Genomic DNA, 16,027 nt, shown 5'->3' with positions numbered 1-16,027 from the left:
AGAAACTCGATTAGGATGATATACTAACACAGAGATGATCAAGTCTGAGGTTACTGTCAGTGTACTGTGTAAGTCCCACAACATAATGCTAGAACTTGTCACAGTACAGAAATAAGGGGCAGATGCAAAATACTCTAGCTGTCAGGCATGCCTAGCGCACTAGGTTACCTCGTGCACTTGTTCACAACAGGTGTTTGTCGAGTGTAGGCACTGTGAGTGATCTGGGCATGTCGGTGAATAAAACATTTATTGCCTGCTCTTGGGGAACTGAGAATCTGGTGTGGAAGGTGGATCTGGCTTCATTAGGTCCCATCTGCCACTGTGTCACGTGTTAACAATTACAGGTATTGATCGACTTACGACCTATGCAACATACGACCATTCGACTTTAGGATCACAATCGCTAGCCACGACTGCTCCGCTGTAGATTTTTGGAAACACTACAACATTTTGATGTGTATCAAGAATATCGCTACCGCCTGGGAGACTGTGACGACAAAGTGTATGAATGGCATCTGGAAAAATTGTGTTAAGCGCTATGTTAATGATTTTGACAGATTTGACAGTGAACGTGAACTTGAAACGATTTGGGGGAAAAAATAGTAAAACTCGCTAAAGACCTTTCTTTGGAGTGTGAGATGGAAGATGTCGAAGAGTTGCTAGACAAATAATCCGGAGAACTTACAAATGAAGAGCTAATCAAACTGGAAGAAGAAAGAGTGGCGGAAGAAGAAAGAAGAGAAGCAGAGAAAGAAGAGGAGGAGCCAGAAAGAAAGTTCACCACTAAGGGATTATCAGACAGTTTATCTTTAGTGAATAAACTTCTTACACATTTCGAAGCAATGGACCCAAACATCGAACGATTTGCAAGGATTGAATGGATGGCGGACGATGTGTTTCCTCTGTATGGTGAAATTTATGAAGAAAAAAAAGAAACATGCAAGCTCACCATGTTTATGAAAAAACCAACTCCGGCAACCCAAACTGCTGCCTCAGTTGACGACATCAACGATCCGCAGCCAAGCACCAGCGGCCAATAAAATGTTTCGTACATGTTTATATATTTTGATATGTTTTGCAATTAGGAAAATGTTTCCTATGGTATTTTTTATGCCTGTATTTTGTATTTTTGTATGCACCTGTATTTTGTAATTTTGTATGTTTTGCAAATATTAAACCAGTTGTACTGGTAATGCAGTGTTTTACTTAAACCTGACGAATGTGAAAATAAGAAACAAAATGGTGTAGAGATGATACAAATGGCATAAAATGAACAAAGAAAATTATGATATATAACAATAATGAAAAAAATTATGATAAAATATAAAGATTTTTATAACATCATTTCACAGTACTGTACATATAGCCTACTCAACTTACTACCAAATCGTATTACGACCGGTCTGTCGGAACCAATCGTGGTCGTAAGTCGAGCACTAGCTGTACAAGGTCCTTTCCTGCACTCTCTGGGTATAAATTCCTATCTTAAGGTCAGGCGTGGTGGCTCGCGCCTATAATCCCAGCACTTTGGGAGGCCAAGGTGGGCGAATCATTTGAGGTCAGGAGTTTGAGACCAGCCTGGCCAACATGGTGAAACCCATCTCTGCTAATATAAAAATTAGCCGAGCATGGTGGCAAGCACCTGTAATCCCAGTGACTCGGGACACTGATGCAGAAGAATCGCCTGAACCCTGGATACAGAGGTTGCGGTGAGGTGAGATCAGGCCACTGCACACCAGCCTGGGCAATAGAGCAAGACCCTATCTCAAAAAAATTAAATTCCTATTTTCACCGATTTCAGTTTGCTCGTGTCCATTCTCAAATGCTTGCTTGGGAGCTGAATATTAAACTGCCTACAAATATTGAAAGATACATGAATGCTCAGGGGAAAATACTTTGCTTAATTTATATCTCCTGGGCTCTCATTTTTATTAGATCAAGTTCATTGGCTACTGATTCAACACACTTTGGTTGAGCTCTGAATATGCACTGAGCACAGAGATGACCAAGTTTGAGGTTACTGTCAGTGTACTGGATAAGTCCCACAACACAATCCTGGGACTTGTCACTGTACAGAAATAAGGGGCAGGTGCAAAAAAAAAAAAAAAAAAAAAAAGATTAATAGCCTGGGGCTGGGCACCACGACCCACGCCTGTACCCCAGCACTTTGGGCGTCTGAGGTGGTAGGATCTGAGACTAGCCTGGGCAACAAAGCAAGACTCTAATTAAAAAGAAAAATTGCCTGAGATGATCAAGAAATGTGAAAAAAGTGGTCTGTGAAGAGTGTAAAAAATATAAGTAGGAAATGGTGAATGAATAATCAGATTATCATACAACCTAAATTAAGAGTATGTGGATTGAGATTGCACTGTAGCTAGACTCTGGGATAAATTATTCTTTAGAATGAGAAATCACTGCATAACTATAATAATTAACAGTGTTTTCTTCTTTTGACTATAATTAAACTTTTAATTCTTAGTTGTTATTCTGGTAAATGAAAACAAAAAATCATCAAAAAGAATTTTTATTTGTCATTAACAGTTCAATATAAATTAAGTAAAACATTAATTCATTTATTCTGTACTATTATCAGAATTTTTCCATAAAATGACCATTTCTAAACATATAGCTTAATGGTCAAAACAAGTTTAATAAAAGATTAATTTACAAATATCAGAAGTGAAGACTGTGGTCCTATAACTCTTTCTCCCACCAAAGTTAAAATACAATTGTCATGCCAGGAAATCACAAACTCTTTTAGAATAGCACACTCCAAACAAGTGATGGGAATACTACCAATTCCTCAGACTGCCTTTGGCAGCGTTACTTTTGATAAAGATTCTCCAAATAAAATACAGAATTTTGGTACATAGACCTTTTAATATCAAGACAATATAAGGAAATGCCCCAAAAGATTATTAAATTGACCATAATTACCAATATCAATCCCTAAGATAATTTTTCTGTGGGGTTTTTTTGTTTGTTTTTAGGATTTTCTTTTTTGCCACAGTGGTTTTTGTTCAGATAGTACCCCATCAGTCTTGGGTGCTGGCTCTCAATTCCTCCATAGCTATGTTAGTATAGTACTGTCTTTTGTTATTTTCCTAGTCTTTAGTCCCTTCATTTCATGCATTATCTCCCAGCATTCTCCTTCTTTTTTTTGACTTCCCTGCTACCCATGTGCTCTTGGTACCCACGTTGGGTGGTTCCCAACATATTCAGAATCAGTTTCCCTTTGCGGAGTTTTATTTGCATAAAGAATGGCGCTGGTTTGCTTCATCTCTGATTATTGTACATTTTGAACTTTGTGAAAATACTCCCTTGGCATAAATACACAGAAAGACACACAAAATATACACAGTGACAATTACCAAATAGCTTTTCTTCTGATTTTCTAAGAGAATCTAAGGCACAAAAAAGGAGGCTTCCATGGGCCTGGGATCACTAACTGGAGTCCAGTGGCCTATCTTTTCATAGTGTTCCTCTTGTTACCTTCTTCCTGGTCTGAGAAACAGGAAAATGACGGTTTGAACTTGATTATAATTTCTGCCTCCCCTACATTTCTGCCATTCCCCAAACCTCACAAACTTCTTAGAAAAGGAAGGTTGTCTGTGGTTTAGACATAAGACAACATCTTAACAGTGGTGGCTTTAGATTGTCAGCAATAAGGCCATGCCATAATCCAGCCTCAGATAAGAATCTCCTGAGAGAATCCAGAAGTTGGTGCATGACAGTTAAAGAGGTCAGGGTCAAGCCCTGCCGCCCAGGCTAGAGTGCAGTGACAGGATCTCAGCTCACTGTAACCTCCACCCTCTGGGTTCGAGTGATTCTCCTGCCTCAGCCTCCCAAGTACCTGGGATTACAGGTGTGCACCACGATGCCTGTCTAATTTTGTATTTTAGTAGAGGCAGGATTTCATCACGTGGGCCAGGCTAGTCTCAAACTAGTGACCTCCAGTGATCCACCACGCCTGGCCAAGTCCTGCTCTTGAGCCAAGTCACTGTGATTCATGGAGTTTAGCTGAGACTGCAGTGTGGCCCTCATGAAATGAAGGCTAGTTGGTTGGGAGGAACTGAACTGTGAACAAAAAAGCTAGTCCAAATTGGCATAAATCATCCCTGCTACAGCTTAGATTCTCCTAGGTAGCAGTAGCTTTCAGAAGGAAAATATGAGCTGTGCAGGTCATAGGAGGGTCTTCTTATTCTATTATGACATCTCTAGTAACTCTGGCAGCAACAGAAGCAAAGTAAATCTGCATATGATAGACATTTAGATGAATCTGGCAGTACACTGGGTTTTAACTGGACACCAAGCAGTAAAGCCTGGAAGGTTTTGCTCTCTTTGTGCTAAAGGTTGGAAACCTTGAAGGAGAATCATTTTGGCAAGAAGTATTGTGTAATCTGCTGCAGTCTTCTCTTGGGTCCAACTGCCACTGCTGCTGTTAGTCCATTGGGAGACCCAGCAGGTCACAACTGACGTCCCACAGCCGCCTTGCTACTGTCTCATTACGAGCTTGGGCAGAGACCCATGCCACATGACAGTCACTGGAAGGTAAAGAGAGAGGTATGAAGCACAGTGTTAAGAATGAAGTCTGCCATCTGCCTGAGATAAGGAATATGACATAAAAACAACCAGGGATCACATGTCCTCCAAGCACTTCACAGGGCCAGTGTTTGTCCTATCTCTTCATTCTCCAGTCCTTACCCAGAGAAAATATAATTGCCATTTTAGATCTCCTCACTAGATCAATTCTGATCAGAATGCCCTGCTTGATATGTAATGTATACATTTGGTCTTTATTTTCCCTATTTATATAATTAAAGTCTAATATCAGTGCCTGTCTGACATCCATGTATATCCAACTTCTTCAAGTAAGTCCATAGGGCCATGCTACAGGGCCTTGGATAATGTCATATAGCTGAGATCCTGCTATTCACACTGGTCAGAGATGCTTGGAGTGGTTAAAAAAAAAAATGCTTATTTCTGGACTACCTGAAGTTATAACAGTTTGTAAACTCATATGAGAAGTAAAGCCAGCTTCAAAAACAACAAAAGGAAAAGGTGACAGCAGAAAAGAAATGGTAAAACCAAGGGTACCAGGTGTCTTGGTTCATTTTGTGCTGCTGTAACAGAATACGACAGACTGCATAACGACAATGAGCAGACAGAAACTGGCTTATGATTACGGAAGCTGAGAAGTCCAAGATCAAAGGGCTGACATCTGATGAAGGCCTTCTTGCTGTGTCATAACAAGATGGAAGGCATCACATGGGCAAGAGAGGGAAGGGGACCCAAGTCATCCTTTAATAAGGAATCCACTCCCAGGATAATGAACCCATTCCAGAGACAATGGCATTAATCCATTCATGAGGGCTGCCCTTGTGACCTAATTTACTTCCTAAAGGTCCCACCTCTCTACCCTGCTATATTGAGGCTTAAGTTTCCAACATATGAACCTTGAAAGACATATTGAAATTATAGCAAAGTGTTTCATATACCCTCTCTTCACTGTAAATCCAAGTTTGTTTGTTTGTTTTTGGAGATGGAATCTTACTCTGTCACCCAGGCTGGAGTGCAATGGCCCAATCTCAGCTCACTGCATCCTCTGCCTCCCAGGTTCAGGCAATTCTCCTGTCTCAGCCTCTGGAGTAGCTGGGATTATAGGCGCCTATCACCATGCCAGGCTAATTGTTCTATTTTTAGTAGAGATAGCATTTTAACATGTTGGCCAGGCTGGTCTCGAACTCCTGACCTGAAGTGATCCACCTGCCTCAGCTTCCCAAAGCACTGGGATTATAGGCATGAGCCACTGCATCCAGCCCTAATTCCAAGTTTTATAATTCTAATGCAAAAAAAAATTTTAAGGACAATTCTTATTCATTTTTATATTCTCTGGATCTGGTACACATCTGGTAAGCATTTGATCAAAGTTGAAAAAAAAATGATTGAGGCCAGGTGAGGTACACATCTGGTAAGCCTTCAATCAAAGTTGAAAAAAAAAATGATTGAGGCTGGTTGAAACCCCATCTCTACTAAAAATACAAAAATTAGCCAGGCATGGTGGCATGAGCCTGTAATCCCACCTACTCAGGAGGCTGAGGGAGGAGAATCCCTTAAACCCAGGAGGCGAAGGTTGCAGTGAGCCGAGATCATGCCACTGCACTCTAACCTGGGGGACAGAGCAAGACTTATTCTAAAACAGAAACAAAAACAAAAACAAAAAATGATTGAGTGAATGGATTGCAATCTTTAAAGTCATGTGAGAAAGCAATTTTTAAAAGTATACTCTTTCAAGAAAATTGCTTCCTCAGTATTCTAAGCAAATTCTGAAGGTAAAAGAGTTGAGAAGTATATTATGCAAACTTTCAACACCATGTCCAGTAAGACAGTGGGATTCAAAGTGTGCACCACAAACCAGCAGCAGGAGCATCAACTGGGAGCTTGTTAGAAATTCTCCAGCCCTACTCCAGACATACTGAAGCAGAATCTCTAGAGTCGTGGTCCAGGAATCTGTTTTCAACTAGCTCTCTAGATGATTCTTGAACACACTAAAGTTTGAGAAATAACATTTCAAAATATCTTCACATTTACAAAACAAGTCTTATCAGTACTTCTGTTTAAAAAGACTCACCAGTATGACCGGTACAGCTTGCCATTTCTTAATGAAGAGACCATCGGTGAGAACCACAAGGCTCTGCATCACTCTCTGGAAATGACCTGGCCTTCGTAAGCCTCTGCATCCTCCACTGCACTGTGCCTTATACTCTTCATAAGGTTACAGTGAAGAGCAAAGAACACAACTGACATGAAGTTTCCTAGTAGGCTATAAAAAGTTTTCAAATATTACAGCAAGAGCTTTTTGGTTGTTGCTGGTTTTTTTGGTTTTTTTTGGTTTTTTTTTTGAGACAAAGTCTCACTGTCACCCAGGCTAGAGTGCAGAGGCACGATCTTGGCTCACTGCAACCTCCACCTCCCAGGTTCAGGCAATTCTCCTGCCTCAGCCTCCTGAGTAGCTAGGATTAAGGCTGTGTACCACCATGCCCAGCTAATTTTAGTATTTTTAGTAGAGACAGGGTTTCACCATGTTGGTCAAGCTGGTCTCGAACCCCTGACCTCATGATCCACCCATCTCAGCCTCCCAAAGTGCTGGGATTATAGGAGGTTGTTGTTTTGTTTTTAGATAGGGTCTCACTGTTGCCCAGGCTGCAGTGCAGTAGCACGATCGCAGCTCACTACAACTTCAACTTCCCCAGGCTCAGGTGACCCTCCTACTTCAGTCTCCCAAGGACCATAGGCACATGCCACCACACCCGGCTAATTTTTACATTTTTTATAGGGATAAGGTCTCATTATGTTTCCTAGGTTGGTCTTGAACTCCTGGGCTCAAGCGATCTGCCCACCTCAGCCTCCCGAAGTGTTGAGATTATAAGTACGAGCCACCACACCCATCCAAGTAAGAGCTATTTAAGTGTGCCTATGGCATCAGCATGGTCACAGTATTGATATTTCCAGTGGGCTTTTGCTAACAATTAATACAGGTAAAAGATAAACTAATTTCAAAACTGACCACAATGTTATAGTAATCAAGATAGTGTGATACTGACATAAGGATAGATATTCAAATGAATGGAACAGAATTAAAAGTGCAAACATAAACGCTTATATTTATGGTCAATTGATTTTTGACAAGCTTACTGTTATACATTGAATTGTGTTCCCCCAAAATTAATATGTTGAAGCCCTAACTCCCAATGCGACTGTATTTAGAGACAGGGCATTTAAGGAGGTAATTACAGTTAAAGGAAGTCATCAGGGTAGGGCCCTAATCCAACAGGATTGGTGTCCTTATAAAAAGAGGAAGTTACCAGGAGTGTGTGTACATAAAGGAAAGGCCATGTGAAGGCTCAGAGAGAAGGCATCCATTGGAAGTCAGGAAGGCAGCCCTCACCAGAGACCAACCAGTCCAGCACCTTGATCTTCGACTTTCAGTCTCCAGAAATGTGGGAAAATAAGTTTATGTTGTATAAGCCACCCAATCTGTGGGATTCTGTTATGGCAGCCTGAGCAGACTAATACAGCTACCAAGACAATTCAATGGGGAAAAACTGTCTTTTCAACGAATGGTGCTAAGGAAACTCGATATTCACATGCAGAAGAATGAAGGTAGACCCCTACCTCATATCATATACAAAAATTAGTTCAAGCCTGGGCACGGTGGCTCACACCTATAATCCCAGCACTTTGGGAGGCTGAGGTGGGTGGATCACCTGAGGTCAGGAGTTGGAGATCAGCCTGACCAACATGGCAAAACCCCATCTCTACTAAAAATATAAAATTTAGCTGGGCGTGGTGGTGTATGCCTGTAGTTCAGCTACTCAGGAGGCTAAGACAGAAGAATTTCTTCAACCCAAGAGGCAGAGGTTGCAGTGAGCTGAGATCATGCCACTGTACTCTTGCCTAGGCAACAGAGCAAGACTTTGTCTCAAAAAAAAAAAAAAAAAAAAAAGTTCAAAATAGATTACAGACCTATATAATGCTAGAACTATAAAACTATTAGAAGAAAACATAGTAGTTGCTATGGTTTGAATGTATCCCTTAAAAAACCACATGTTGGAAACTTAATCCCTCTGCCCTTGTGAACAGATTAATTGATTAATAAAGGCTCTGCCCTCATATATAGATTGTCACTATCGTGAAAGTGGGCTTGTTCTTGCTTGCCCTCTCACCATGTGATGCCCTCTGCCATGTTATGACACAGCAAGAAGGCCCCAACCAGATGCCAAGCACCATGTTCTTAGACTCCTCAGCCTCCAGAACCATGAGCTAAGTAAATTTCTTTGTAACTTACCCAGTCTGTGGTATTCTGTTACAGTAACAGAAAACCGTCTTTACTAAAGACAGTAGTACATCTTTGTGACCTTGGGTAAGGCAATGATTTCTTAGATACAAGTGCACAAGTGACAAAAAACAGATAAACTGGACTTCATCAAAATTTAAGACTTTCATATTTCAAAAGACACCATTAAGAAAGTTAAAAGACAACCCACAGAATGAGAGAATATTTGCAAATTATGTATCTGACAAGGAACTTGTATGCAGACTATTAAGAACTCTTGCAACTTAACAATAAAAAGACAATTATCCAACTTAAAAATGGGCAAAGGACTTGATAGACATTTCCCCAACAAAGATACAAGTGAACAAAAAAGCACATGAAAAAATGTTCAACATCATTAGTAGGAAAATGAAAATAAAAACAAGATATTCCTTCATACTCATTAGGATAGCTAAACTCAAAAGGAGAGACAATAACAAGTGCTGTTAAGGACGTGAAGTAATTAGAACACTCATACACTGCTGGTGGGAATGTAAAATGGTGCAGTCACTTTGGAAAAATTTGGCAGTTCCTCAGCAGTTAAACACAGTTACCATATAACCCAGAAATTCTACTTCTATGTACCCAAGAGAAATGTCCACACAAAAATTTCTACACAAATGGTCACAACAGTATTATTCAAATACTAAAAAGTGCAAACCCAAATGCCCATCACCTGATAAATGAATAAATAAGATGTGGCAAATCTATGCAATGAAATGTTATGCAGCAATCAAAAGAAATTAAGTACTGACACATGCTTTGGCATGGATGAACCTTGATAACATTAGGTTAAGTAAAAGAAGTCAGTCACAAAAGGCCATATATCATATGATTTCATTTGTAGGAAATGTCCAATATTGGCAAATTCTTAGAGACATAAAGCAGATTAGTGGTTGCAGGCAGAAAGAAGAGCCAGTGCAAAAATCTTAAGGCTTCAATCAAAACAGACTTGTATATTCATTTCTTGATGGTGGTCCACATGGCTGCTATTGGATCTTCAAAATGAATTAAGAATCCACAGCACAAGAAAGGCTCTTCAAAAGTCAATTCAATAGTAAGTTATGGATTTATAGCTGACTTTCTTTAAATCACTCAGTCAAAACCAAGATAAAGGGTTTTTGTTGTTGTTGTTTTCTTAAAATCTCCAGGGAAGAAGAATCTAGTCACTCTTGGGAAATCAATCCAGTGTGCTACACAAATCTATCTTCTTATACTTCAGAACCACATTTCCAACTATCTGCTATACATTCTACTTGCATGCCTTATAGACAATACTCAACATGTACAGAGCCAGGTTTATTACACAGTGAACAACTGTTACTCTTTGGCTGAACATTCTACTTTCTTTTGGCCACAGCAACCTGATTTCCTTCTGCAGAATTGCCTTTTCCCCTCAATATAGTTTGAAGAGAACATTAATAAAGTGGCCGTCTTCCTCTAATCAAAGAGTGAAAATGAAGGGATGGGAGAAAGAAGAATGCTTCTTCATTCTTCCTCCCCAGAGAGTGGATGTCCAATGCTTCTTCCCCAGAGAGTGGATGGTAAGCAACAAAACCTAAAGACTAAAGATAGCTGGCGTTCACTCACCCTGGTAGCAGTGCCCCAGCTAGCTGACTGCCACTCTGTTCTTAGCCTGTCTCTTCAGACTTCCCTTTCAACCTAGGGGTCCCTCCTCTCCCTACTAACATTTTAATAAACTTCCTTCTTGCTTAAGCTAGCCAAAGTCCATTTCCACTGCTTTGGAATCCAAGCATCCTAAGTTCCACACTACTTTTCCGTGTCTGCTGTCTTAGTTAATGTCATCATCAACCTCAGTCAGGGTTGAAATTCAGGTTAGCAAATCCTTCTACCATCCCCTCATTTAATTAACCATCCAGTGATAAAAATTCTGCTGCTTCAGGGCCTCTTTTGCATTACCATTCCTTTCATTCCAACTTTTGGGAACTCTCACTCTCACTAGAAACAAAGTTTCTAAAGCACAGACCAGATTATGTCTTTCTACTGAAACAACTTGTGGGGCTCCTCCACAAGGCTGGCATTATAGGCCTTTCATAATCTGTCTCCCTTTCTTTCCAATCTTAATGCTATTTTCAGCTTCTTTCCTAAATTTTAACAATAACCTGAAGTAGAGGTAAAAATGTTAAAATTTTGATCTTACGTGATGCCTGAAATAATATGGAAGAAAAAAAATACAGAAAAGCATAGAGAATGGGGATAGGGCAGAACCGGCCATGAGTTAATGGTAGCTGAGGCTCTGTTATATGCAGGTTCAGTGCACGATTTTACCTACCCCTGTGTTATGTTCAAAGTTCTCTACATTTACATCATTTAAAAAGTCTTCGCTTATTCAAGAAGGGAGTCCATAGGTAGTATTTCAATCCTGAAGACAATAGAGAAATACACATTCAAATTCTTTTTTTTTTTTGAGGCGGAGTTTCACTCTTGTTGCCCAGTCTGGAGTGCAATGGTACCATCTCAGCTCACTGCAACCTCCGCCTCCCGGGTTCAAGTGATTCTCCTACCTCAGCCTACCAAGTTGCTGGGACTACAGGTATGTGCCACCACACCGGGCTAATTTTGTATTTTTAGTAGAGACAGGGTTTCTCCACGTTGGTCAGGCTGGTCTCGAAATCCTGACCTCAGGTGATACGCCCACCTCGGCCTCCCAAAGCGCTGGGATTACAGGTGTGAGCCACCGCAACCCGCCTCAAATTCTTTTAATTGTAAAACAATAGAACTAGGAATCCAAAAAACAAAACTGGACTGATATAACAAAGATAGGAAGAAAACAAACAGAATACATAATTATCAATATAAAAGCATAAGTAAAATAAAATGGTAGCAGTTATCACAAAAAAATGAGTCAAATTCCCCTATTAAAAGGTAAAAACTCTAGAGTTAAAAGACAAAAGCTATATTAGACAATGCGCTTTTTAAAAAGGGTATACCAGACAAATCCAAATAATATCTCCTTTGAGCAATAAAATCTCATCTTCAAAAAGAGATAACATTCATACCTGAAATGACTTCCATTTAGAATCTCAAGACCTTCTGTTAAGGCACAGTACAGGCTGGTCTGGGCTCCCTGCTGAGGAGTCTTGATGAAAAAGGAGAAAAGCCACCACATCCAATTCATGAAGGATGAGTGCCGAATCAGTTCAGTTTGGACTGTGCCAGGGTGTACAGAATATGTCGTAACGCCAGAGCCTGGTTGGGGGTGGCACGAAGAGAGGGGAAGATAAGCCTTGATTTTGCAGAATGGCCCAAAACAGCAAAGGATGTAAACAAACATGTAACCTTCACACATAGACTCTTTGCCCATGGTGACATCAGAAGTACTGCTTACAGTAATTTATACTTACATCTCACAGATCTAAGAAGGCTCTAGAGTAGGCAGTGCTAAGGACCTCTGTGTATTTGCGACTGGAAACTTCCCTGTCAGGAATCAGCAGAGCTAAGACTCATCCTCTCAGCAGCACTTAACATTGTTGACCACCCCTTCTTTTTTTCTTTTTTAGAAATGGGGTCTCCCTATGTTGACCAGGCTGGTCTTGAACTCCTGGCCTCAAGCAATCTTCCCACCTTGCAGGCATGAGCCACCACACCCAATGCATCTCCCTCCCTCCCTCACTTCCCTTCCTTCCTTCTCTCCCTCTCTCTTTCTTTCTCCAGAGTTAGATCTGTAGTGAACACATCTTTTTTTTATTTTTTGAGCCAGAGTCTCGCTCTGTTGCCCAGGCTGGAGTGCAGTGCTAAGATCTTGGCTCACTGTAACCTCTACCTCCCAGGTTCAAGCAATTTTCCTGCCTCAGCCTCCCAAGTAGCTGGGACTACAGGTGTATGCCACTATGCCCGACTAATTTTTGTATTTTTAGCAGAGACAGAGTTTCATCATGTAGGCCAGGCTGGTCTCGAACTCCTGACCTCAAATGATCTGCCCACCTTGGCCTCCCAAAGTGCTGGGATTACAGGCACCCATCTGCTTCTTAAAGTCTTCTTTTTCACTGGCTTCCATGGGCCTACACCGCTTCTGGTTTTCCTAACCTTTCTGGCTGCTCTGTCTCCGTTTTCTGGACCAGTTCATCATCATCTATGCAAACAGTAAATGTTGGAGTTCTCATGGCTCACCGGACTCCCTCTCCATAATTCTACAGTGCTCACATTTTGTCCACAGCCCAAATTGCTCCTCTGAACAGCAGACACACTGGGTGTCAACACAATGTGGTGGTTATGGGCATGGACTTTGTAGACAGGCTGCCCAGTTTCAAATCCTGGCTGCACTCATTAGCTGTGTAACCTTGGGCAAGTTCCCTTTTGTGACTCATTTCTTCATCCCTAAAGTGGGAATAATCATAATACCTACACCTCACAGGGTTGTTCTGAGGATTAAATGAGTTCATATATGTTAAAGATCTTAGAAGAGTGCCTGATGCGGCCAGGTGTGGTGGCTTACCCTGTAATCCTAGCACTTTGGGAGGCCAAGACAGGGGAATTGCTCGAGCTCAGGAGTTCTAGACCAGCATAGGCAACATGGTGAAACCCCGTCTCTACTAGAATATAAAAAATTAGCCAGGCGTGGCAGCATGTGCCTGTAATCTCAGCTATTCGGGAAGCTGAGGTAGGAGAATCACTTCAACCCAGGAAGCAGAGGTTGGAGTGAGCCGATATCATGCCACTCCCCTCCAGCCTAGGTGACAGAGCGAGACTCAATCTCAAAAAACAAACAAAACAAAACAAAAAATGAGTGCCTGATGCATAGTAACCACTAAATGACACTTTTCCACATGGAATTTCAGGCCCCCAATCCTTTATTAAAAACGCAGGGGCCAGACATACTTCAATTTTTTCCTGATTGTAGAGTAATATGAAATGCATACATATACTGCCTATTATCTAATCTCCCTAGGACAGGAGATGTTTTGCTGCCAAATGAGTTTTGGTGTAAAGCTTATGAAGAAACAGAATTTTTCAGGTCTTTGTGGACTGACAACTACAGACAGCACTGTGAGTATGTATTATTCCCAAGTGCCTACTCTACCCATAGTAACACGGACTCAGACGTCCCAAATTGATTTCTACTTTTAAAGCCAAACCCGGTTCTTGCAGTGTTCCCGACATGCCCAGTCAGGCAAAAGCGTTCTTGATGAATGCCCACTTAAAGCATGCATCTCCAGTCAACAAGCTCTGTGGTTTTTCTACCTTAAATACCTTTCAGGAGTGTCTACTACCCTCCATCTCTACCACCTAGTCCAAACTACCCTGATTTCTTGCCTCTGCTGATGAAATCAACTGCTGCAACCTCTCTTACCCCCATGTTGAAAGGCTTTAATTTTAAAGGTTTCCCATTGCTCTTAGAATAAAAACTAAAATCCTTACTGTGGCCTCTAAGGATCTGGCCTCTACCTACCTCACCGGTCTCAGCTCAGATCTTTATTACTTTTGCTTTCTACAACCTACCCATGGTAACCTTCATTGTTTCTCAAACTGAGCCTGGACCTTTGTACATTCTCTTCCTATTGCCTGGAATGTTTCTCAGCCTCCACATTCTTCTTTTTTCTGAAAGAGTTTCGCTCTTGTCACCCAGGCTGGAGTGCAATGGTGCAATCTCATCTCACTGCAAATTTTGCCTTCCAGGTACAAGCAATTCTCCTGCCTCAGCCTCTCCAGTAGCTAGGATTACAGGTTGCTCGCCACCACACCTGGCTAATTTTTGTCTTTTTAGTAGAGGCGGGGTTTCACCAAGTTGGCCAGGCTGGTCTCAAACTCCTGACCGCAGGTGATCCACCTGCCTCGGCCTCCCAAAGTGCTGGGACTACAGGCGTGAGCCACTGAGCCTGGCCTCAGCCTCCACATTCTATTAGTGCCTCTAATCCATTTAATTTATAATCATCCTTCCTTTGGGGCTCAGCATGCAGCTCACTTCTTCAGAAAAGTCTTCCCTGAACCCTCAGACTGAATAAGGTCCTCCCTTAATTAGGTTCCCCCACTAAAATCCATTGTAAGTCCTGGTACTTCTCCTTTATAACATTTATCACAATTATAATTAAACAGCCACAATAAAAAGGAAACAATCCAGATGTTGTTAAGGAAATGGATAAATACACTAAGGCACATATATACTATGAAATACAACACAGCCAATACAATGAATGGGGTAAATCCATATGTACTAAATGGAAATCTCCAAGATACTGTGTTAAAGTTTCAGTTACTTGTGCACAATACATACATATACAAATACATAGGAAAATTATTGTAAAGGGGCACACAAGCTGTTGATAATGGTCATGTGAAGGGAGAAGAGCAGGGGAAGAGGGGAATAAATAAATGAAGGGAGCTTTTCACCTTTAATTCTATATACTTCCAACTTTTCTATATACTTCCAACTATGTGCTTTCTATATACTTCCATTCTATATATTTCCAACTATATGCTTTCAACTTTTTTTTTGGTAGAGATGAGGTCTCACTATTTTGTCCAGGCTGATCTTAAACTCCTAGCCTCAAGTAATCCTCTCGTTTTGGCCTCCTAAAGTGCCTGGGATTAAAGGTGTGAGCCACTGTGCCTGGCCTTATTTGAACTTTTTACAATGAGAATTATTCATGCATTACTAGACTGATTTTACATGTAACAATTTGTATAAAGACTGCTAATTGTCTTTCTCCCCCATTAGATATAAATCAAACCAAGGAAGAGACTATACCTATCTTGTTCACCAACTCATCCCCAATCCCCTAAACCAGTGCATGGAACAGCATGGGCACTGAATACATGTCTGCTGAATGGTTAAATGAATGAATCTTCTGTCATACCAGGGTTCTTTTACTGCACCCTAATGATTTCCCACTGAATCCTCACAACTATCAGTTACCTCATTCACATGTTAGTCCACTTTTATACAATTCTTACCACTGGCCCCATCTTTCCACCTCCAGGCCACCCTAGCTCCCTGTTCAACTCTTTGGATACTTTTTTTTTTTTTTTTGAGATGGAATTTCGCTCTTGTTACCCAGGCTGGAGTGCAATGGCGCGATCTCGGCTCACTGCAACCTCCGTCTCCTGGGTTCAGGCAATTCTCCTGCCTCAGCCTCCTGAGTAGCTGGGATTACAGGCACGCGCCACCATGCCCAGCTAATTTTCTGTATTTTT

General features: G+C 41.2%; 1 protein-coding gene across 2 annotated transcripts in view; it reads right to left on the bottom strand.

Moving 5' to 3' along the window:
• Positions 1-4,006: 4,006 nt before the first annotated feature.
• RDH11 (retinol dehydrogenase 11) overlaps positions 4,007-16,027 on the bottom strand; it is an 18,591-nt gene continuing 6,570 nt past the window's right edge. The window contains exons 6-8 of one of the 2 annotated variants that reach the window (XR_004259082.1): positions 11,896-12,085; positions 11,169-11,258; positions 4,472-4,544 (exon numbers count right to left, since the gene is read on the bottom strand). Coding sequence is in view for 1 of the 2 variants with exons in the window: in XM_032245831.1 (XP_032101722.1) it covers positions 4,442-4,544; positions 11,896-12,085 (293 nt within the window). In the remaining variant the exon portion in view is untranslated. Of the gene's footprint in view, positions 4,545-11,168; positions 11,259-11,895; positions 12,086-16,027 lie in introns of both variants that reach the window. The other variant, XM_032245831.1, reaches the window with a different exon arrangement.

Source organism: Sapajus apella, unplaced genomic scaffold (genome assembly GCF_009761245.1).
Source record: "Sapajus apella isolate SASKATOON/1434 unplaced genomic scaffold, GSC_monkey_1.0 scaffold59, whole genome shotgun sequence".
Taxonomy (NCBI): domain Eukaryota; kingdom Metazoa; phylum Chordata; class Mammalia; order Primates; family Cebidae; genus Sapajus; species Sapajus apella.
This window is presented reverse-complemented; position numbering and strand designations above follow the sequence as displayed.